At 41.2% G+C, this 22,744-nt stretch overlaps 1 protein-coding gene across 2 annotated transcripts in view; it reads right to left on the bottom strand.

Moving 5' to 3' along the window:
- TJP1 (tight junction protein 1) overlaps positions 1-22,744 on the bottom strand; it is a 325,424-nt gene that overhangs the window by 296,881 nt on the left and 5,799 nt on the right. For both annotated transcript variants that reach the window (XM_065412781.1, XM_065412780.1), the window contains exon 2: positions 16,281-16,413. In XM_065412781.1, coding sequence (XP_065268853.1) covers positions 16,281-16,413 — 133 coding nt within the window. The remainder of the gene's footprint in view (positions 1-16,280; positions 16,414-22,744) is intronic.

Raw genomic sequence — 22,744 nt, forward strand, 5'->3', positions numbered from 1 at the left:
TGAAGAATTTTTTTAAAAAAAGCTGTGCATTAATTGGGGCATTAAATTATACCTACTTGAGTCTCCTTCCCCTTCCTCAGTGGGCTCTCTCTTTCGGTTTGGCTGGGTCTTAAAGACCTCCTGGATATCCACGGGCTCTGCATCCTCCATGTCCCACTCCTCAACGAACTCTTATTCATGCGCAGTTCTGGGATGCCTTCCTCCACATGCCACGGGTGGTGATGGGGTCCCCACTCTCAGTATGGCAGTGAGCGCCACATAGTGGTGAACAGAAGTAGCAACCCTGGGAGACAGTGCCAGATGTTTTGTTGACCTCCTTTGGCTTCTGGCAGGACTGTTGCAGTTCCTTCCATTTTGCCTGACATTGGAACTTGTCCCTGTTGCACCCCAGTTTCTGCATCTCCTCTACAATATCTAAATAAACAACTTTATTCCTGCAGGAATTCCACAACTGTGCTTGCACTTCTCCTTCCCCTCACAGGCTGAGGAAATCCAGGACTTCTTTCCTAGACCAGGTTGCACCATGAGGTTTAGCTGGACTTTTAGCTGTAGCTCTACATGGAGCCATATCTGTGGGCTCATAAAGATGGGCTCATATAGTTGGGCCAGCAGGTAAAAAAGCATCTCCAAATGTTGCTGGAGATTTTAAGAGGTGGGTGGACTTCCAGTCACTGTGACCACTGGGCAGTATAGTTCAAAAATTCAATCAGAGCAATCAATGTTGTGGGGGCAGTGGCATTACAGGATTGTTGCTGGAGGACTGTTTGTACTGGTATAGGTAAAACAGCATCCACATAAGCATGACAGCATTGGAAGAGTGCCAGCAGAATACTTATGTTGCTTGGGGAGGTGGTTTAACTTGACTGGTAGAAGTTCAGGATATTGTTGGCAGGACTCAAAACAGTATGGACATATGTCAGACTGCGCTGATTGAAGGCAAGTTTTATCAATAAAACTTTGTGGCACAGACCAGGCCTATATATGTGCCTGGGTAGTTGGATTGTATCAGCCAACCTTCAATATACCTGATGAGGTTTAAAGAGGTACTGTGTAGTTAATTAGGACCTCATCCTATTTTATCTCCCCCTACTTATGGGACTGTGGAGAAAGTCTTCAGCAGTGTGATGAAATAAATATAATCCAGCCCCATGAGAGCAGAAAGGAAGAATCCCATTTTGAGGGTATTTGATAGTCATTTAGCTAGAGTATCATATCTCCATCAGGGTAACTATTACCATTCATCTTATGGAATACTTTGATTAATATTTCCTTTTTATACTTTAAGGAACTAGCCTCAAAGGTCTTTTTCATGAGGACCAATATTGCATTTCAAGATCTAGCCATTTTGCTTTCCATGTTTTCTCTCGTGTTCTTTGATTAAATACCTCTTTGGGCTTATCAAATATAAATTGTATCAGACTTCACCATTTGTAGAAATTCTGTCAGCATGGTTTCCAAAAAAACCTATGTATGTTTCTCTGATTTTTGGAAAAAGGTTAAAAATGTCCAAAAAGGACTCTCTGCTGAGCTGTCAGCCTGATATAGGGGTTGCTGGGTCAGAATATCAGTAAATAGAGATTGTATAATGCCACAACTTGGGGAAGACTGATTGTCCACTAAAAAGCCCAGAAAACACTTAGCAAAGGAAATAGCAGGTAAATCTTTTCACATGATTTATTACACTAATTTCTTTCACTTGGGTGGATGGGAATAATTTAAGACCCAACCCTATTTTTCTATCCACCAACTCCAAATTCCCCATGCTGCACAACCTACCCTTGCCTAAGAAGGGCTCAATGCATTTTTTCCAAAGTTCATCAACACTGCTGAGTGTTGACCAGGGGACCATGTGAAATGCTGCAGATTGACACACATTCATCTTCTCTAGAGAGTCAAAAAATGTTCAGATTTCTTGACTGAAAAATAATTTATTTTCCTGCAATAATGTCTTTTTTAAAAAACAAAACAAAACAGCTCTATTTTCCTTTTCTTCTCTTTTGCTCTGGGGCTGAATGCATTACCATTTTACAGATGCTTCTTTCTTTTTTACTCACACATAATTAACAGATTTCTGTGGACTGGCTTATATTAACTCACTGAGTAAGACACATTTCGGGACAGAAACATCTAGCCCAGGGGTCGGCAACCTTTCAGAAGTGGTGTGCCGAGTCTTCATTTATTCACTCCCATTTAAGTTTTCGCGTGCCACTAATACATTAATGTTTTTAGAAGGTCTCTTTCTATAAGTCTATAATATATAACAAAACTATTGTTGTATGTAAAGTAAATAAGGTTTTTAAAGTGTTTATGAAGCTTCATTTAAAATTAAATTAAAATGCAGAGCCCCCCGGAACGGTGGCCAGGACCCGGGCAGTGAGAGTGCCACTGAAAATCAGCTCGCGTGCCACCTTCGGCACACGTGCCATAAGTTGCCTACCCCTGATCTAGCCAGTGTTCACAAGCAGACAACTCTCATCCGTTTTTATACTAAAAAGTAGTATTAAAAGAACCTTTTAATTAATCTCTCATGAGTTCTGATTTCCAAGAACTCAAGGAGTGGTTCCAGTATGGCCAAAACAGTTCTCAGAAGTGAATGCCAAATAGAATATTCAGACAGACAGACATACTACTAGAATTTTCACTGGATAAAATCTAGTGAAGTATTTGAAAACCCATTCATACTGACACTTATTTGCTATTTTTAAACACAAGGCTGTGAGCCTACACCAGGAATTGCCCCTGCCATTGTTTCCTCATATATAAAACAGTCCATCTTTTTTAACACAATGGTGGAAGAAAAGAAAGTAATCTACCGGTAAAAGAAAAATATAACCATTCTGCACGGCAAATTAAAACTATGGCCCAGTTTCTGGCATGAGATATACATAGGTTTTGGGTTTGGCTCAAAAAATAAAATAAATTTACACACATTTAATTATAAACTCCTCTAGGCATTTACCATATGTTTGTACAACAGGTAGCATGAAGGTCCCAACCTGGTTTATGCTTCTAAGCAGTATCGCAATACAAATAAAAAGTGTAGGGAAAAATCTGCTTTCAAGAGCAGAAGAAACTGAAATTGTGGCATTGCACTTCTTTATAATTGGTCAAGAAACCTTATTTTTAAAAGTAAAAATACTAGATTAGTAAGACTAACAGAAACTGAAGAATAACAGATAAAGCACTAGTTTTCAAGATGCTTATATTTAAGTGAAGGAGAAGTGTGTCCATTTTTTTTACAAGCTGATCTGTGAGTGGCTATAAACAGAACCTTGTTCTGGAATTAAAATATTTGAGGCTAGACCCTCAGCTGCATGAGGCAGGGAAGCAATGGTGGTTCTCCATCTTCTGTTTCTCTTGATCCTGGGGCTAGCCAAGGGATGACCCAATCCCCACTATACATCAGAGTAGCCACAGCCCTGTGGTCCCAGTTTTACGCCACCAGAAGAATCCCCTGTGTCTTTAGGATTCCCCTTTATCTTAGAGTCAGCTTTAAGTCCCCTTTACATTGTTGAACTGGTGCAAAGGAGTCTCGACCAGAACCAGGAATCTGATCCTTTGATTCAAATAGTTCAAGTTATAATGAAAGAGAGGCACATTTTTCTCTAGCTTATGGCGCTGGCTAATTATCTTTCTGTTCTGCTACTTTATAAAGACTGATAATCTCAGACTGAAAAAAGAGGGCTTCCACAAACTGTTCTCACTGAGGCTATGCTTAAACCCCATGCACCCACATATGCATGTGCTCCCACAGCAAAGGGATGAATGTCTGGGGAGTCTATTCATTTATTTTTTCATTCAATCATATCATCACCTAGCAAACTTATATTAAGGGCACATCTCTGGAAATGTTAATACTTAGTTCTTCAAAATATAGGGTAAAATCCACGTACAATGCCTACAAACCTATTAAATCCCACTTAACCTCCCAAGGATAAGGTTAAAATGGAACTTAAGTGCTCAGGCTTTGTGCTGGTCGTTAGCACACAGGTAAATTCTACTCATAGTGACTGTACCCAGTGTTCAATTTGTGTAATCTGAAGTGAGGGTGAAGACTCTGTGGAGGAACAGGTTATAACCTCCTCCTAAACAAAACAAACACACACACAAATATTTGGTGCAATCTGGTGTATGCCAAAGGAAAAAAAAAATGCTCTTCAAAGTATTTTAATCAGCCCCAGGATTAAGTAATTGCTATCAGAGTAATTTAGCAGTGACCAGAAGCAGAGTGCATGACTTAAAAGGCAGGGAAATCACCCCAATCCTGCATTCAAATGGTGATGAAATTTTAACAACAGGCTCTTATTAACACCCTTGTAACAAAGCTATTCCAATAGTACATTGTAAAATAGTGATAAATTTTAAAAAAGCCCTAAATGAAAAAACTCTATTTCTAAATATAAACTGTAAGGTCCTCAAAGAAAGATCCATGTCTTCTTGTGTGTTTGTACAGCACTTAGCTTGTGGTCTCAGTTTAAGAGAGAGTGAATGTGTGTAGATGAGGATGTAAATATTGCAAGTGAAGGAATACTGTAAGCTAGAAGGCTATACGATCACATGAAAGGGATCTGATATTATATAATATAAAGAGAGCATACATGACGGCCTAGATCTTTTTTGACATTTTTCTTCCTGAGTAAGGAGAGACCTGACAACTCACCCACAGATATACAAACAGCATGATGGCACTGAAGTAATCAGCCAGATACTATTTGAAATATTTCCATTCACTCCAACAGAGTCCCTGCAGCTCCAATTTCAAATATGAGAACAGCGAGAATAGTTTCTAATGTGTACAATTGTATCTACTCAAAAGTACATTTCGAAATCAAATGAAATGGAAATCCTATAGTTGGTGTAATCATTATTAAGGAGTTAGTGTCTGCTGTAGATTTAAAATGGCATTCTGAACCTATTCAGGGACTTAACCTTAATGTTTATTTTAAACAAGGAACCGCCACATTGAATTTGTTCCTCTTTACTTAACATTACAGAACATAGGCATTTCTGAGAAATATATTTGAAGGGTTTCCACTAATACAACTGTGATGATATTCTGATTATAATAATGGGAAGAAAGTCAGTCACAATTTGAAACTTAGCAAATTAAATTAGTTCTTCACTTGTGGTTCACGTCCTCAGATTAAACTTCAGTTTCACACAGTGAGCATGGAGTCTGAGACCTAACAGTCTGCCTCGATATCTAAATATCACTTTTTAAGCAAAAGGCAACACAGGAGAAGTGAAGAACATTGAAAATATTCTCCTCTTTTCCATCAGTGCTGAAAGAGAGATACGTTGGAACAGAGGTCAGTAATATTTTGCCCTTTCAGTCAAACTGGCAGAAAGAACTGATGTGCCAGACAAAGCATATTTTATATTTCAAAGTTGCCCCAGCAATATCAGTATAAGAGAATTAAGTGATTTCCACCCCCCCCCCCCAAATTTAATGCTACTAATTGTATGTGTTAAATAATAGCAATAATAAATACTGTCTTTGAAACAGTTTTTCCATTCAATGGACTAGTCAAATATGAAAAAAAGCTCTAAAATATTTTTATTTCACTTAATGTAAAATGTGCTAATAGTTGGTAAGAATTATAGTTAGATGGGAGAGATTCATCTTAGTTATCTTAGATAACCAGAGTACATTAAAACTGCTTTATCAGAAGGGACTGATGCAGAATAAATCTGGATATCAGTAGATGAAAACATTATCCTACTGAATTATTTCACTTGCATCAAATGTCTTGCTGTACTGTACTATAATATTGTGAAGCATGTATGAGCTACTACAGAGGGTCTAATTCTCAGAAACAGCTGCATAATGACTACACTGCCATGAACAATAACAAATTAAGGGCATCTACAGGAGTCCATCTGGGGTAGTGAGTATTCCCTTCCACTTATACAAAGGCAAGACTAAAATAATTACAGGACTTTTAAAAATGTCATTCCTCTTATGCCTTAGTCCTGGGAAAAGACTGAAAAGGATTTAATTTATATTCTAATTCATGCATTCTGAATGATTTCACAGATATTTACGAGTGAATTATTTTTTCCTGATGTAGTTATAATCTTAAAGTACCTAAAAAACAGAACTGTTCTAGTTAAAAATTAAACCAAACTAAATAAAATTTATCACCCCACAAGCCATTTTATCCAAAGCTTTAACTGAAGGAAAAGTATTGGCTACAGAAAAATATAATAAAGATTGCAATAAATCCATGTTTTTCAATAAAGTCCAGAAAACCATACAGCATATTATGCAGTGAGCTAGCTAACAGCACAGTCTGCTGCTTGAATTATTTTATTTCTTCACTGCTGATTTTATTTACAACTGTAATAACAGCAATTATTTTGGGATAATAACATTTTCAAACAAGGGAGTGATTTTTCAGTGATTTATCCTAAATTTAAAAAACTGAACAGAGAGATTAGAATAGTGACATAAGGCTGTCATCATATGCTTCTATGAAAGTTAATAAGAAGCAAGACCTAAAAACCCTCAAAGCATCACTACACATAATAAAGAGAGTGAAATTCATAATATAGGCAGCAACAAAGCATAAGACATCCATCCACCCCCACACACAGCATTCTGGGTTAATCTTCTGGTTTTGACCACAGCAGTATAGTCAGCATAGGCAGCAGCAAGAGGAATTCACAGCTCTTCCATCTTCTTTATATGAGATCTTACAGTAAAAGTAGGCTTGGCAGAATTTGATTTTTTTAAATAATGTTGACAAATAATATTAATGTTTATTTTAAGCATTTTGTCAATTTTATCACTTTAAATTTACACAGTTGTGGGACATTATGGGGGGGGTCAGACAATAGGGAGAGTCAGACAGTTATTTAATGACAGCAGATGTTCAGATTCAAAAAAGTTAAAGCTTTATAACTGTTAAAACACAAATTGCCAATATTACATCAAAATATAAAAAACAATAATCAACATTTACAGATAGGCAAAGTAAGAAAAATGCTGCTTGAGAACTTAGTTTGATTTAAGGATATTTAATTTGTATAAATTTGTGTAGGTATGGTGAAATAGGCATTTACCTACCAACATTTACTAATAAAAATCTAATTCTTCCAAGCCTAACTAAAAGAGAAAAGTGGAACTGTACTTTGTCCATAAGCTGAAATTTCACTGATTACATTAAAAAAAAAAGACAAAACCCCCAATCTCCCTCCCCAATCCCCCCCCCCCCAACATCCTCTGTTGATTTCCTGTTCCTAAAGTGGATTGTCCGCAACGTAGCAAATGCATTCAGCACCACAATGTTTACTAGAGAACTAAAATGTAAAATAATGAAAACAGTATGTGATCTTCATGTTCAATTGTGATGCTGTCTAAACATTCTCTGTTGTCATGACATCACCTCATTCACCTGATGTAAGATTACAAATATTTCTTACAGTAACATTTATCAATTATACAATTATTTAAAATACAACACAATTCAGAGTGCATTTGCAATGAATTACAAAGAGCAAATGACGTTATTTATGTGTACTACCTATTAATAATACTCACTATTGAAAATGCAAGAATCAATTAAGCAGTCCTAGTGTATTTAGATCTCTACTCAGAGCACTTAAGCACAATCTTAACTTTAAGCAAATTGATTTAAGCATGTGTTTAAAGTTAAGCACATGCTTAAATGATTTGCTGAATTGGGATCTTGATGCTTAAATAATCAAAACCTTTCATTTTCTTCTTAGCCTCTTAAAATACTTAACACAACCCCTAACTAGGTGATGTATCATGGCTCCCACGTTCTATTAATTCAATAGTAATCAACTACATACAAGATTTTCAATATGGCTAATGCCAATAGTATAATTAAAATATACTGCCTATTACCAATAATCTTATTTCTGTAATTGCATGAATCATAAAACAACCAGAGCATAAACATACCAACAGATCACAATCTCCTAATTAAATCAGACTCATGATGAGTAACAGATGGTGCTGAAAATAAATCACTTACATTTATATCATTCACAAAAAAGCACATTAGTATGTCAGTATTCAAATGACAATAAAAATTCTTTAGCTCTCCAGTACTAATGACTGAAGAACCATACAATACAGTGCAGAATCCAGAATCACTTATATCAGTAGCAGAACTCCTATTGACTTCAGTAGATTCAGGACTCTGTCCGCAATGGCCCCAAATCTCAGGGCCTTGAGGACCTCAAACTTCAATAGGTTCTGGAGATGCTCGTTACCTCTCCGGGTTTAGGCAATTGTTTGTGAAACAAATATCCAAAAGGTATCCTCTTCAATATGACTTTTCACTATAAACAGGTAATTGTATTAGCAGGATTTTTCAAAGGTGCCTGACTTCCATTAGTTGAACACCCAACTCCCTTATGCCCGGTTGGAAATTTAAGCCATTTTTTCCCGTTATGTAACAGATATGTTGGTATATCTGAATCAGAACATAACTGCTGAATACAATCAATGCAAATGCTAATACTTGGTTTATGTTAATTGATTATGAACTTACCATAATTTTTAAAATGCAAAAATATGACAAAAGGAAACAATGTAAAGTTTTAATACAGTATATTTATATTCTTTTTATACAGCTTTGTGATGGAGCATACCAGACCCTCTGAGGCCCCCTGCTGGAGGGTTTGTGGCCCTGACACACTCTGCCCCAGAAAAGGGCAATGGAGAGAGTCCTCCAAGGTGCCTAGAGTGGCTGAGTGGGACACAGCCAATCAGGGCCCAGCAGGTCACTATAAGAAGAGCTGCAGGGCCACAGTAAGATCAGTTTCTTGCTGGAGCTGGAGGAGTGTGGATGGTATGTGGCTGGCTGAGGGCGGGGCGGGGCTGGGCTGTCAGAAGCCAGGGAGAGTGAGCAGGAGCCTGAGCTGGTTGCTGGGATTCCATCAGGACAAGGCCCTTAGGAAGGGTGAAGAGAGCATGGGGAAGTAGCCCAGGGAATTAGAGTAGTGTGATGCTACTTAGCTAAAGGGACACAGCGGACAGATGCTATCTACAGGGTCCCTGGGCTGGGACCTGGAGTAGTGGGTGGACCTGGGTCCCCCTCCCACTCCCATTAGCCACTGGGGGAAGTGGCCTGGACATTGAGACACCCCAGAGGGGGAACTGAACTGCAGTGGCCCAGCTGGAGAGCTGTGGCCAGAAAGGCCCTAAGAGGGTGAAGATAGTATCTCCAGGGAGGGAGTCCTGGGGCACTGCTCTATCCTGGAGCAGGGACAACTTGAGGGAGATGTTACAGATGGCAATGAGAAAAAACCCTTTTGGACTTGAACCCCAGAAAGCCTTTTTATTTTCTCTCTCTGACAGTGTGTGACTTGGCCAGAGGGCCGAGAGAGAGAGTGTGCTGGGGCACACACTCAGCCAAGGGAGGGGTGTTTGTGAGAGTTGAGTGTGCCCTGTTACACTAAGTGGGGATTTGGGACTGACCCTTGAAACAAGGCGAGAATGGAAGCATTGGTAAGGCTGCTTGCCCAGCATCAGCACAGCTCTATTGAAACCCAGAGGGCACTAGTTGAAGCGTAGCATGAAGTGCAGCGGGCTGCTCAACAACAGCAGGCTGCACTCCTGGAGGTGCTTCAGCTCAAGCAACACCAGGAGCAGCAATTCCAGGAGGCATTGTTGCAACGACTAACTAGCTCAGGCTCCTCAAACCAGTTGAATTCTGGGTCTGGGATACCACTGGCCAAACTGGGGCCACATCATGATCCAGAGGCCTACTTAGTCACCTTTGAGCAGGTAAGCACAACTGCTACTTAGGATAAAGACACCTGGGCCACTCACCAGGCCCCGGTCCTGTCCGGGGAAGCTCAGGTGGCTTACTGGGCTCTAGAAGACGAAGTGGTGAGATACTCAACCACCTGGGTCCCCAGAAACCTACTGGTGAAGGTTCTGCTCAGAGCTTTTTGCCTCAGGGGCTTGCCCCTGGGCCATAGCCCTATGCCTTGAAACTGGGGCACCCGATAGCTATGCCCTGCGGTCCGCACGACTGTGGAGCTCATAGATGCGATAGTCTTGGAGCCGTACCGAGACATATTGCCAATGTAAATTCAAACTTGGACTTGGTGGCATAAGCCCTGACTTACTTGCTCACTACCTGGTCTGACAAAAACACCCCGCCAAGGTCTGACAACTGGCAGGCCCAGGGTTCAGAGGACCCTAGCCATTGCCAAAAGGGGCACCCAAGAGACCCAAACTGACCCAGGAGGAAAGTCCCTCTGGATTCAGGCCTGGAGCACTGCTCATGATTAGAGCTCCATATCTGTCATGATTAGGCCTCCATGACTTCTGCAGGGGCCAGGGTGGCTGACCCCACAGCCGCCTAAGCAGCTGACTCCAGGGCCAGCTGCTCAGTCCCTGGCCAGAGCAGCTGTGGTCCATGCAGGGCTGGCTCCAGCCACCAGGCACCGAAGCACATGCTTGGGGCGGCACCTGGTAAGGGGCGGGGGGTGGGAGCGCGGTGCGTCATTCCGCGAGGGGGGGGGGCGCTCCGGCGGCGCGGCGCTCGGCGCGGGCGCGGCGCTGGGGGGGGGGGGTTCCGGCGGCGCTCGGCGGGCTCCGGCGGCGCTCGGCGGGGGGGGCGGCGCGCAGCGCTGGGGGGGGGGGTCCGGCGGCGCTCGGCGGGGGGGGGGTGGGCTCCGGCGGCGCGGCGCTCGGCGGGGGGGCTCGGGGGCGGCACTTTTTTTTACTGCTTGGGGCAGCAAAAAAGTTAGAGCCGGCCCTGGGTTCATGGCCCTGGGCAGCTGGTGCCACTAGCCCCAAGTGGTCCTCCCAAGCAGGGCCCCCCAATTCCCCTCCTTCAGCAGTGCCCCCCGACCCTCCAGCGCCCCCCCCGCCCCCCAGATTTAATCACAGGTATTTTTAGTAAAAGTCATGGACAGGTCACGGGCCGTGAATTATTGTTTATTGCCCATGACCTGTCCATGACTTAATTACTAATAATACCTGTTACTAAATTGTAGCCTTAGTCTTGATGGATGCCTGCCCTCCCATCCCAGAGCTGCACCCCAGAAGCCCCGAAGAGAAGGGGTCAGCCAGACCCTATTAGAGTTCTGTTGGTATGCTTTTGCTGTGGGAGGCCAGGACACTTCAGCTGGTCCTGTCCCATCATGGAATGTGATTTTCTTTGACTGTGGGGTCACAGAAACATGTAGCAGCTCTGAGCCCAGGCTCACCCAGCAGTATAAGGCCTATGTGACCCAAGTCACCAGCAGAGGGTGTACCATGCCCAGCTAGTAGACTCAGGGTACTCCCAAACCCTGGTTTGAGAGTCCCCGCTCAGCCTTAGCAACCTCCTATATGACTCACCCTTCAAGGTGACATATGTGCATGGGGATGTCCACTCCTACCCCACAGCTTGGGTACAACTGAAGGTGGGTGAGCATGAAGCAAAAATTCATGTTGGCATGACAGAACACCTTCCCTGGAAGGTTATAATTGGGAGAAACTGGCAACAGTTCCCCTGCTTGCTCCTACCCCAATCAGGTCCTCCTACTCCAGCTGAAACAATACCCCAACAGCTAGATACGATATTTCTAGTACTAAAATCTGACCTTTTGGAGGAATCTGCCCAAATCCAGAGGATTAGTAAATTTCGAAGGCAACACTGAGAAGGGAGGGCCTGGTTACAGACCCATTTGGCCAGGGAGACCGAACTAGGGGAACCATCTCAGCAGATGGATGACGCCCAATCAGAAGTGGGAGAAGTTCCTTCAGATCTGGGGACCCTCTCCCGGAGGTTCATCCTCCTGACATAGACTTAGCCCATTTAATCCAGATCTATGATCACATACGTGGGCCCACCTTGAGTGAGTCATATGCCTGGACAGCAGTGATAGATGGAAAGGCTACCCAGGAGGCCCAAGCTGCCCAATTTCCCCATTTTGAACTAAAGAATGATATGCTCTATCAAGTTGACCTTGATCCAAGGACTTCAACAGAATTATCAAGGATTTCCCCTAATTTACTGTGAAGAGGAAAGGTTTCAATTCATTTTCCTGCCCTATGCACATCTGACACTTGACATTCTTGCCCTTTTCAGAATGAAACCAGCCTGCAGTTTTGAGTGGAGTGGAAAGGTCTGAAAAAAATTAATTTGCCTTCACAGTTTTGTTGTTTTGCACATCTGTAACATTTCTAAGCTGCAGGTAGATGCCCAGCTAGAGACATGCAGCACAGGATTTGTACTCTGAGATGTGACATTGAAGCTAGACAACCCTTGAAATGTACATCATCCAGAGAAGCACAATATCTTCTAGAGAAGATCTGGAGGGTGGGGGCTAACCTGGATAGGCTGAGGGCAGTAGTGCTGGGAAGGGATACAAAAAAGGAAAGGGATATGAGAAGCTGCAGATGGATTCTGTCCTTTACAGGAGTTGCTTTCTTTAGCCCTATATCCGAGGTCTGCAAAACTCTTGCCCTGTTTCATTATCCTGTTTGCTGCCTCTGCCAGACTAAGATGAGGCATGACTAGCTATCGCAATCCACTTGCTGCCCACATACAGACACCATAGATATCACTAGAAAGAAAACACAGGGCCCAGGCTTCCAGAAACAACAGACTTCTTCCACCCAGTTGAAATAGAGGAGAATTTCTGTTATCTGGAATTATTAGTACTCAGATTTTCACCATTTGTGGACCAGCTACGGATGGCAACATAGACACAAACACTAATTTGCGGGGCAGCCATTCAGTTTGACAAAGCTTTCCTCAACCATCTGGGTTTTATGGTAATCTCATACAACAGCAAGCTGCCAACCTGTCGTGACTATGGCCTACACACATAAAGACCTCATATTAGTCATCAATACACCACCTACCTGTAGTACCATGGCTAGAACTCAGGACCATTAGCACCCCAAAGACAGGCCTTTGTCAGCAAAGCTAAAGCAAAATCTTGACAGCACCCGTTCCTTTCAGATCACCCTCTACAAAGATACAGGGCTCCCCGATCAAGAAACAGGAGCAAAGTTACTCTTTAGCCACTAGTGCAGCTTCATGACTGCATTAGCCTCCACTCCGCTTGTTCCCTGAACTCCCCTCTGAGGGACAGGGGAGAAATCTATGATTATACACATATATCAGCTTACCCCAATCCCACCACCATCCCTTTCTACAGTAGCTAGGAAAATGGCCCCATGCAGCTGGATGCACATTCCTGGCATGGGATCCCAGTAAACTCTCTCCCCTGTACCTCAGAACCAGTGCAGCTCTACTGTGGGCACAGCTCTTCATGCCTGTAGAAGAGGGGGCTTTATCCCTTCAAAGCATTTAACAATCATTAGATGAGACTGATTAAACAATCATATAGGATCTTCTTGGGAATTGTAAGAGTATTCTCAGGGATGGGGAGCAGAACATTTTCAAAAAGGCTTTTTGGATTTCTATGAAGTTATTTCCTATCAGAAATACTACTTATTTCCCTTTGAAACTTTTTTCACCATCAGCATTACTGATGTGTGTCCTTCTTCCTTGTATGATAATGCAAGCATCTAACAAACTATCAGTAATTAATGTAAATGACCTCTTAGACGGTATCAGCATATATAACAGTTACTACCTTTTGATGTGAAGCTTTTCATCTTTGTTCTGCATAATCTGGATATATTATAAGCACAACAGTTATGAAGAATGAGTTTTGAACAGTCTTCCTTTTCCCCCATATAAAAGCATTTTTCTTTTCTAGTCCATCTTTTCTCTTCAAGCTTAGTCTCTGTGACAGTCTCTCAGACTGCTGCTAAAAAGAAAGCTATCTATATAACTGGAGAGGGAAGTCAAGTGCTTTTAGAGGAGAAAAAGAATATTTGCATTTTAAACTATACTTTTCACAGCTAATGTCAACATGTCACTAGAGTAGGGTTAGAAGGCTTATACATTAGCAGCATCACTCAGACATTTTTCTCTGTACTTTATTTTTCTATTATATTTAAAGACAATGAGAATCTCAATCCCTGTGCAAAATTTTAATAATATGTAAGTAAGATTCTTAGTCCACAGCAGCAAGGAAATACAGAGTAAAATTCTGAGCTCATCTTTGTGCTTATTTCTAGTGGTATCATTCTCTAACAGGACCTCAGAATACCTAGTAATCTTTCATACTGGGTCACAATTATTAATATGTAGACATAATGAGAATTTGAGTTTTGTAAATGTGCATTCTGTTTACTTTTACACTGACTTCTTTATTTCTGTTTAAAATATTCCTACAAAACACAAGTAAACAACTCATATGCACACATACTTATGCAGCTGTGAAACCTATATTATTAGCCTATTAATTTGCATTAACTCATAATTCATTTCAGGAGCTACTGAAATTTAATGTAGTATTAAAATAGGTGCATTTTATTTTGGTATTACTTAAAACCTCTGAAAAAATGTATGTACATAGAGGCATTTACGTATAATGAGCTTGATCTAGACGAAAAGCTGTACATCTTCATGGACCATATTAGCCCCAGGAGGCTATGGGTAGTGGCAGCTCACTGGGAAGACCTGCCCTGAAGGGAGGCCAAGAAAGCAAGCGTGGGAAAAGTGAAGCTCTGCAGTAAGATGCTGTAGAGTTGCTTGTGGCAGGATAGCCAATGTACAGTAAATGAGTTCCCCTTGCCGAAGTTTTTTTGGTAGGATGATCGAGCATACAAGAGAGTGTGTAATAAACTTCTTCCTCGGGGCGGAGGCCGACTTAAATAAAAATCTTCAAAAAGGAGGGCATAAATTGAGACCTGTAAATTAAAAACTACTGTGTAGATAAATATTTAACTAATTTTGCTACTAAATATCCTGCATTAAGAATTTAGCCAGTTATGGACTCAAGGACCATTTAAGAGTAAGGTCCAAGATTCCCTTTCACCTCCAGTTCCACTATTCCAGCAAGTGACCACGAATTTAAATTAATTGATTTAGTTTAATTGAAATCGCAGGATATCCTGAAAGTTACAAATCCAGGATCTATTACACCACAAAGTGTGGAGAGAGTAAGTGAGCTCCAAAGTCAAGGACCTCTCAAAAGGAAACACTTTGCCATCAGCAAGTCATTACCAGGTAGCTGTTAACTCAACTACTATGGCTAGTCACAACAGCAGCATCACAAACAGAAGAAGAGTTCTAGCCTGAACAAAACCATTTAGGGCTTTATAGATCGAACCCAACTTTGTAACTGCAGTAGCTTAACGTGGAGGTGGCAAGAGTCTAGTGTCACAAGATCAGTGTCTGCCATTCTTCTTAGATGAGAAACTAATCTTCTGCTAGCTGAAGTTGGAAGAAGACATATTGACACTTATCTGCAAGTCCAGGAGCACTAATGAGTCCAGAAGACCCCCTTCCCCAAAAGTGCAGAATTTGTTATGCTATCTGGAAATCAGGCTGACCAGAGATCATAACATCTTCAAAGCAAAATGCAAGAGCCATCTCTTTTCAAAAGGCTTCCCTAAAATACGTACATGTATGAGCTACACTTCACTGAAGAGCATTCAGAAATACTCCAATACTTTATCAATATACATTCATGAAAAAAACCAAAAAGCTCACTCATTTCCAATATCCCTTTCAACATCACATACTCAAGTCTATTAAAACCACAAAGATATTAAATTTGCTGAAGCTATATTTCCACAATCAGAAGATCTAATACTCCAGACAAGAAAAACCAAATAGTATAACAGTACCGCTTGATTAAAATAGAAGTTATCTGCTCTCTTTCTATATTAGATGTTATATACACATGTACACATTTTAAAAATATTTCTTTTCTCTAGAACTACATAGTATTCATACACTATGGACACTATTAAGTAACTTCTGTTGAAATCATATGCTTTTCTTATGAGTACAACTTCCCAACTCTAAATATGAAAATGCAATCCTAAAACATCTTGCATTGCTGCCTGTTTGGAAATATGATAATAATCATGTAGATGTATGTGTGCCAACATTACTTTGCCTCCACTTCCACACATGTCTAATCTTTTGGGAAACAATGATAAAATTTGACATTTTAATTTGTAATACTTATGATTTATCAAAAAATCAAATGTAATTGTTGATCACTATATGAGCAACATCCGTGCTGCTAAAACCCTCCAGCACAGGGTTTGGCTTGTACCATCCCTAAGTTTTAATATAATAACCTGTTGAATTTTGACAAATATGTCAAATCTATTAAACCAAAAAAGAACAAACCTTAACCATCCTCGTTGATAGCATGGGTTCTCAGAAACTTCAGCTAGCATAAATGCAATGGATATATATACTTACATTGAACTCACAGAAATCAATGCTATCAAGACTTTTGCTTCTATGTATTCTCCCTTTTATTCTTCTTAAAGAAGGTTTTCCTTGACTCACACTACATGTAGCACCATTCGGATTTTCAGATGATGGAGTTACCCTGCCAAATAAAAACAATTATGTATAAGATTTTCAGAAATCTTAAACACTTGTTTAGATTTACATGTCTTCATTTAAACAAGTGATGAGTCTTACTAGAAAACCAAGTTTTCACCCAATAAGCACCCCACACATTGTCAATCCTAAACAATAATTAAAGCTTGTAGATGCTAACATAATGGGTGCCATAGAAATACTTATAATAAATAGAATAATACCTTTTATTAAACGCTGTCAGAAGAATGAAATGGATCTTAATAGAATTTCTTTTTCTGACAATTTTGAGGAAAATTCAGCCCTCTGATACAGGATCATGGCTCCCAGTGACTTTGACAGATTACCACCCATAAGTGTGCATGCCACTGGCTTTCTAACGTTTTCCATTTTGTGAATTTTAATGACTCTGCCACTACTAATGGAATTTGAAATTAATGGGATCTATTAGATTATAAAGATAATAGATTAGGGAAATACACTTGAGCTACACTTACAAAGTCAATTAACATGCAGGTAATCTAAACTGAATCTGCAACTGCAGTACAGTACTATGAATAAGTAATTCACATTTCAAGTTACCTGTTGGGAGCTGTTAATGACTTTAAACTAACCTGCTTAACAGTTAACCAAATGTGTTAAATCCAGTGTGAGGTCAAATTTTGAAATGTGAGGTAAGCCACTAGTCAACCTGACAAAGTTTTGGAAAAGGAAGTTAAAAGACATAATCAGAAATGGACCAAAAAGGAAGAGAGCACTTTAATAACTAGGATAATCAGCAACAAGGTGAGTTAGGTAATATCTTTTATTGAACCAACCTCTGTTGGTGAAAGAGAGAACCTTTTGAGGTACACAGAGCTCTTCAGTCTACAACATTAAAAACACTTAACATGAACATTCATATGTCTAAAAATGTTTTTCCAATTATAGTTATAAATGGCACCTAAGATTAATATAGCTGAAAAAATTTTCAGAGTTACTTTTTGCATTTGACAGCACTTTGGGTAGCCAGTTTGTTGTTTTCCCTGTACAGTCAGTTATTAAGATCGCTGTTCAGAAAAGCACTTAAGTGTCTGCTTAACTTTTAGTTTATTTGTTTGGAGTTAGTGTATTTATCATGTGCTTAAGTGCTCTGCTCATGAGTGGAATTGGGGGGGAAAAGGTGGGAGTTCTTTTTCAAGCTCCGCACATGCGAATCATGAAAATGAGATGCTGCTCACAGTAGATTGTGCTGGTGTTCAAAATAAGATTGGCTCCATTGGACTTCTTGAGCTTGGCTCCCCCTCAGTGGGGGAAAAAATATGCCCATGGGCTCTGCTTGGCTCCTGGTGCTGATCTTCTTCTTGATTAGGGGGTAAAAAATCCAAACTCCTGCTTAGGACAGAGAGGCATTTGTTTTGTGGGGAGGGAGAGGAAATAATTGCAAACAAAGAAACTGATACGTGAACAGAGATCCTTTAAATATTCATATACGTTACATCATTAAAAAAACAGTTGTAAATATTGCTGTGTAGTTGTTTGTTACATAGGATTTATTACATACAGTGTATTGTTATTGCCCTTGAAAATATAATTTTTATTTTATTTTTTTTAGTATTGTTAGTTGGAAGAGACTGCAGAGCCAAGCTGGAGGCACGTGTGTTTTAGATGAGTTTAGACATTTCTTCCTCAGGCTAAAATAGTTGTAATTTGTTATTGTAAGGGTAGCTAATAAATTTTCATGTTCACCTTGAGAGAAGTCAATTTAATGCTGAATACTTTTGTCTTAATTCCCTCTTTCCTTATATCATGTTAAAATATTTTAAGTGGGTGATGTGCACTAATTTGAGATCTAGCTTATATTTTAAAAGCACCTATGCTAGGCCCCTTTGCTATACATTTAAATTACTATAAATACTAATTTTTTTAATCCACTGGCTGCAGTACTGCCTCATACTGAGCATTTCCTCTGTATTTTTAAAAAGCATTCAACCTCAATAAAAGAGCGCATATAAAAATAACAAATTGGTTCAATCAAGGTCTTTTTTTTTTTTTTAATCGAGTGTTAAAAAAGGATGTGTTGGCAGGGGCTTTCTGGGACATTTGGAAGCCCCTTGTTAAAATTCTTTTGACTGAAAGGGAGGAGCATAATTTGCTGACTTTGATGGAGTCTATTGCCCACTGCATAATGCTAAAGAATCCATGACAGAGATTCCTTAACTCTGGAGTTTACAAAAATGAATCTGAAAAGTCAGTTTTTACCTCTGGAGATCTCAGATTGTGCCAAGTATTGTTAAAAAGAATCTCTAGGAGAGGATGCCCCTAATCCTTTATAAAACCTCTCATTTCACCCCCTCCCTCTACAGAAAACAAAATAATATTTAATCAAGTAATTAAAAAGCCACTCTCCAGTTAGCAGTGGAAAGGGGGAAGCTTTGCATGGTGTGCAGCAGTGGGGAAGGGAAGGCAGGCTAAGCCATTAATTTCTGCAGAATTTAAGTTATCACTTTTAAAATATGTCTTTGCATTTATGGTTGACAAGATGACCTTGTAAGTGTGAAACAAATGTAAATCAGTCCGGTGTTGTCTTACTGAGTCTACAGCAGACAGTTCCATTGCCTTTGCTACTGCTTATAACTTTACTAAGCAGAAACAATAACAGAGTGAATTGTCCATTTCACTGCTGCTATTCAGAATTCTGTGTGCGGCAGTGAAAAACTCAAGAATCAAGTCAGTTCAATATTGTTGCAGTAGCAGAGGCATCCACTAGCATTAGTCACAAGGAAGGAGGACTCAAAAAATGGAGGCTGTAAAGTTGGAGGAAAGAAGCAGATATTCAAAAAACATGAGTCTGGCTTCCCAAAATCATGATATTTTTTTTAAAAATGTTGAGTACTTTTTATTTGCCTTCTGACTTTTGAGTCTTTAGAGTGCACTTGCTTACGTTTTCAAGCTTTCCTTTGCATTCATGAGGGCTAGAAATGTACTTTAAAAAAAAAAAAAAAAAAGGAACACAGACTCTCATTCAATCTTATGATTCCAGCAACTGGCACTTTGACAATTGCAAAAAGTCACAAGAGTCACAATAAAATCATGAGACCTAGCAACCCTGGATACCTCTTTCCTTCTTCCACCTTGTCACAGAGAGGAGGCTCTGGCGAAGGAGAAGAAACAGAAAATTCCCAGCAGATAAGGGGATTGAGGTTCCACTTTTCCCCATATATCTACTAATCATAGATTTAAACAGAAGATGGATTACTAAAATGGGGGTTTTGGAGGGCCAGTCGGCCTAGTGGTTGGAGCACTTGGCTTTCAGCCCTCTTCTTGGTTGAGGAGCCTTAGTCTTCAAGGTAGGGGAGGGGGAGGAAAACCCAGGCCCTTCCTCTCCAACAGCTCCCAGCCCAGGACCCAGCGGTGTGCATCAACCCCTGAACAAGGGGAGCCCTCCCAGTAGGGAGTCTAAAACCACTGCCCTGGACTACTTCCTCTTTTCAGTTTGGGGAATGGCCCTTCTAGTCCAGTTCACTTGGGGGCTTGCCTCCCATAGTGCCCTCTCATGGATCTTGGGTGGTATCCTGGCACAGTCCCAGGCTCCTTTGGGCAGGGCAGCCAGCGGCGTCTCCAGGCACCAGCACTCCAAGCGCGTGCCTGGGGCAGCAAGCCGCGGGGGGCGGCCTGCCAGTCTCTGCAAGGGCGGCAGTCAGGCAGCCTTCGGCAGCTTGCCTGCAGAAGGTCTGCCGGTCCCGCAGATTCGGCGGCAATTCGGTGGCGGGTACGCCGAAGCCACGGGACCGGCGGACCTCCCGCAGGCATGCCGCCGAATCCGTGGGACTGGGGACCTCCCGCAGGCAAGCCGCCAAAGGCGGCCTGCCTGCCATGCTTGGGGCAGCAAAAAAGCTAGAGCCGCCCCTGAGGGCAGCTACAAGTTGGTGAAGCCAAACCCTGCAATACCTCTGGGCTCCACTCAGGTACCAGAGGCTCCTATGTCTCTTTCACAGTCTCCTTTGGGGAACAGTACGCACTCCCAGGTGGCTGCTTTGGCTAGCAGGCTAGTGACCCTTCCTCTCAGTTAAGGTGGTAGCTAGCTCTTGTCTCTCCACCAGTCAGCCCCAAACTAAGCCAGGTTCTCTTCTTTTCTCCCCCCTCCAGACCTGGCATTGGCTGCAAGTATAACAGGGCGGGACTAGCTGGGCCCAAAGGCTCACTTTAACCCATGCTGTGGTGGGCAGTTTCTCTGCTTCATCACAAGTCTCTAGGAGGGTCAGGAGACAGCACACTGGTAGGATTCCCAACAACCTGCCTCTTTCCAACAGCTGAGGGTGACAGTAGAAGTGAGGGTGATAGGGCATTCCATTTTGACCTAACTTGTGGATGCCTCACTATGACTTTCATCTTTCATGTTTATCTGCGTAGATTAAGTGGCAAGTAAATTTTGCAATCCCTATACACAGGGCCGGCTCTGGCTTTTTGGCCGCCCCAAGCAAAAAACAACAACAAAAAAACAAAAAACAAACCTGCGGCATGGCCGGAGCGCGGGTGCAGGGGGACCGGCTGGGGGGGAGGGAGCGGGCGGGAGAGAGAGAGAAGGGGGCGGCCAGGGCTACAGCGGGGGCCCTGTCACGCGGCCTCTCCCGCTGCGCCGCCTCCTGCCGCGAGGGCTCCGCTCCGGTCGGCGGGGAGGGAAGGAAGAGGACTGCCCTGCAGGGCGCTCTGGTTCTCCGCGCTGCCGCCCCCTACAGGGCAGCCGGAGCGGAACAACAACAACAAAAAAAGCGGGCGTGCCGCCCTAGAATTGGGCAGAATGCCGCCTCAAACAATCTGCCGCCCCAAGCACCAGCTTGCTCAGCTGGTGCCTGGAGCCGGCCCTGCCTATACATGGTACATTTTTTCAGGAACAATATATTGTGGCATCAGAGGTGTCCAGAGGAAGGAGGTGAGACTGTTATCTTAAATAACAATTCTTTAATACAATCAGAGCCTCACAAAACAGCATCCCTAGAACTGGCTATAGGCAGCACCACACCAAGAACACTTTCTTTTTCACTTTCTATTCTTCTGGCCTTTCTCAAAACACATCCAAATGCAACCCCACTAGTAAGAGGGGGGAAACCCATTTATAATCTAAACATTTACAGCAAATAAACATAATACAAGTTGATGGGTGGTGTTGCCTCCCCTTTTAGTTATGAAAAAGCACTTTTGTTTAAAACTAGAAAAACAAATAAATTATTCAGCCTTGTCTTTAAACACATTTATCTCTGGCATACGGGATTTATCATGAGCTAAAGGGGGAAATTTGTGTTAAATTTTTGTTTTTGTTAAAAAATTTGTAGTACATTACTGTAATACTGCTCGTTTAAGGGCTCTTGTATTAGGGCCTGAGGAAGAGATTTTCAAAGCAGTCTAGTGGATTTAGACATATTAGAAATAGTCAAGATTTTCAAAAGTGACTAGTGATTTTGGGTGCCAAATCTGAAACATCTTGAACTGTTAAGTATCAGGGGGTAGCCGTGTTAGTCTGTATCTACAAAAACAACAAGGAGTCTGGTGGCACCTTAAAGACTAACAGATTTATTTGGGCATAAGCTTTCGTGGGTAAAAACCCACTTCTTCAGATGCATCTGAAGAAGTGAGGTTTTTACCCACGAAAGCTTATGCCCAAATAAATCTGTTAGTCTTTAAGGTGCCACCAGACTCCTTGTTGATCTTGAACAGTTCTGATTTTCAGAGAGTATGTGTGTTTGGTATGTCCTGAAAATCAGGTCCTTTTAATGAGGCTCAGTTTGGGCAATTGAAAAATCAAAAATCAAAATCAGCTTTGAAAAATCAAACTAGTAACTTTTGAAAAACTATGTTGTGTAAATTCTGACTAATCTGAAAATCTCAATTTGAGCCTGCAAACCTTACTTAGCGTCCATAATCCTTACTCACAAAAACAGTCTATTTGACTTCGACATTGACTAGTCCCTGATCAGATATTGTATCTTTGTAAATTTCATTCCCATTGATCAGAAAATGTATCTTTGTAAATCTACCTAAATTATATTTCTATAAACTAAATAAAGTCAAATATGCAATATATTTTAGGGATCTTGTTCCATTCACTTATTGGCAAATCTGCAAACCTATCAAGATATCAAACTTCACTGACTCACGAATAATCCATCTGTCAAAAGACAATTTAAGATATAACATCACTAGGCAGAACGTATGTTCAAAAAATTATATAAACTATTTATAATGCATGGTATCATAGCTTTCAGAAAAGGCCACAAACTTTAGCAGTTTTTCTACATGCTGCCAGAACAATAACAACTTAGATATAAGTTTGATTTGTTGACAACACACAGTAAAAGAAT

Source organism: Emys orbicularis, chromosome 10 (genome assembly GCF_028017835.1).
Source record: "Emys orbicularis isolate rEmyOrb1 chromosome 10, rEmyOrb1.hap1, whole genome shotgun sequence".
Taxonomy (NCBI): domain Eukaryota; kingdom Metazoa; phylum Chordata; order Testudines; family Emydidae; genus Emys; species Emys orbicularis.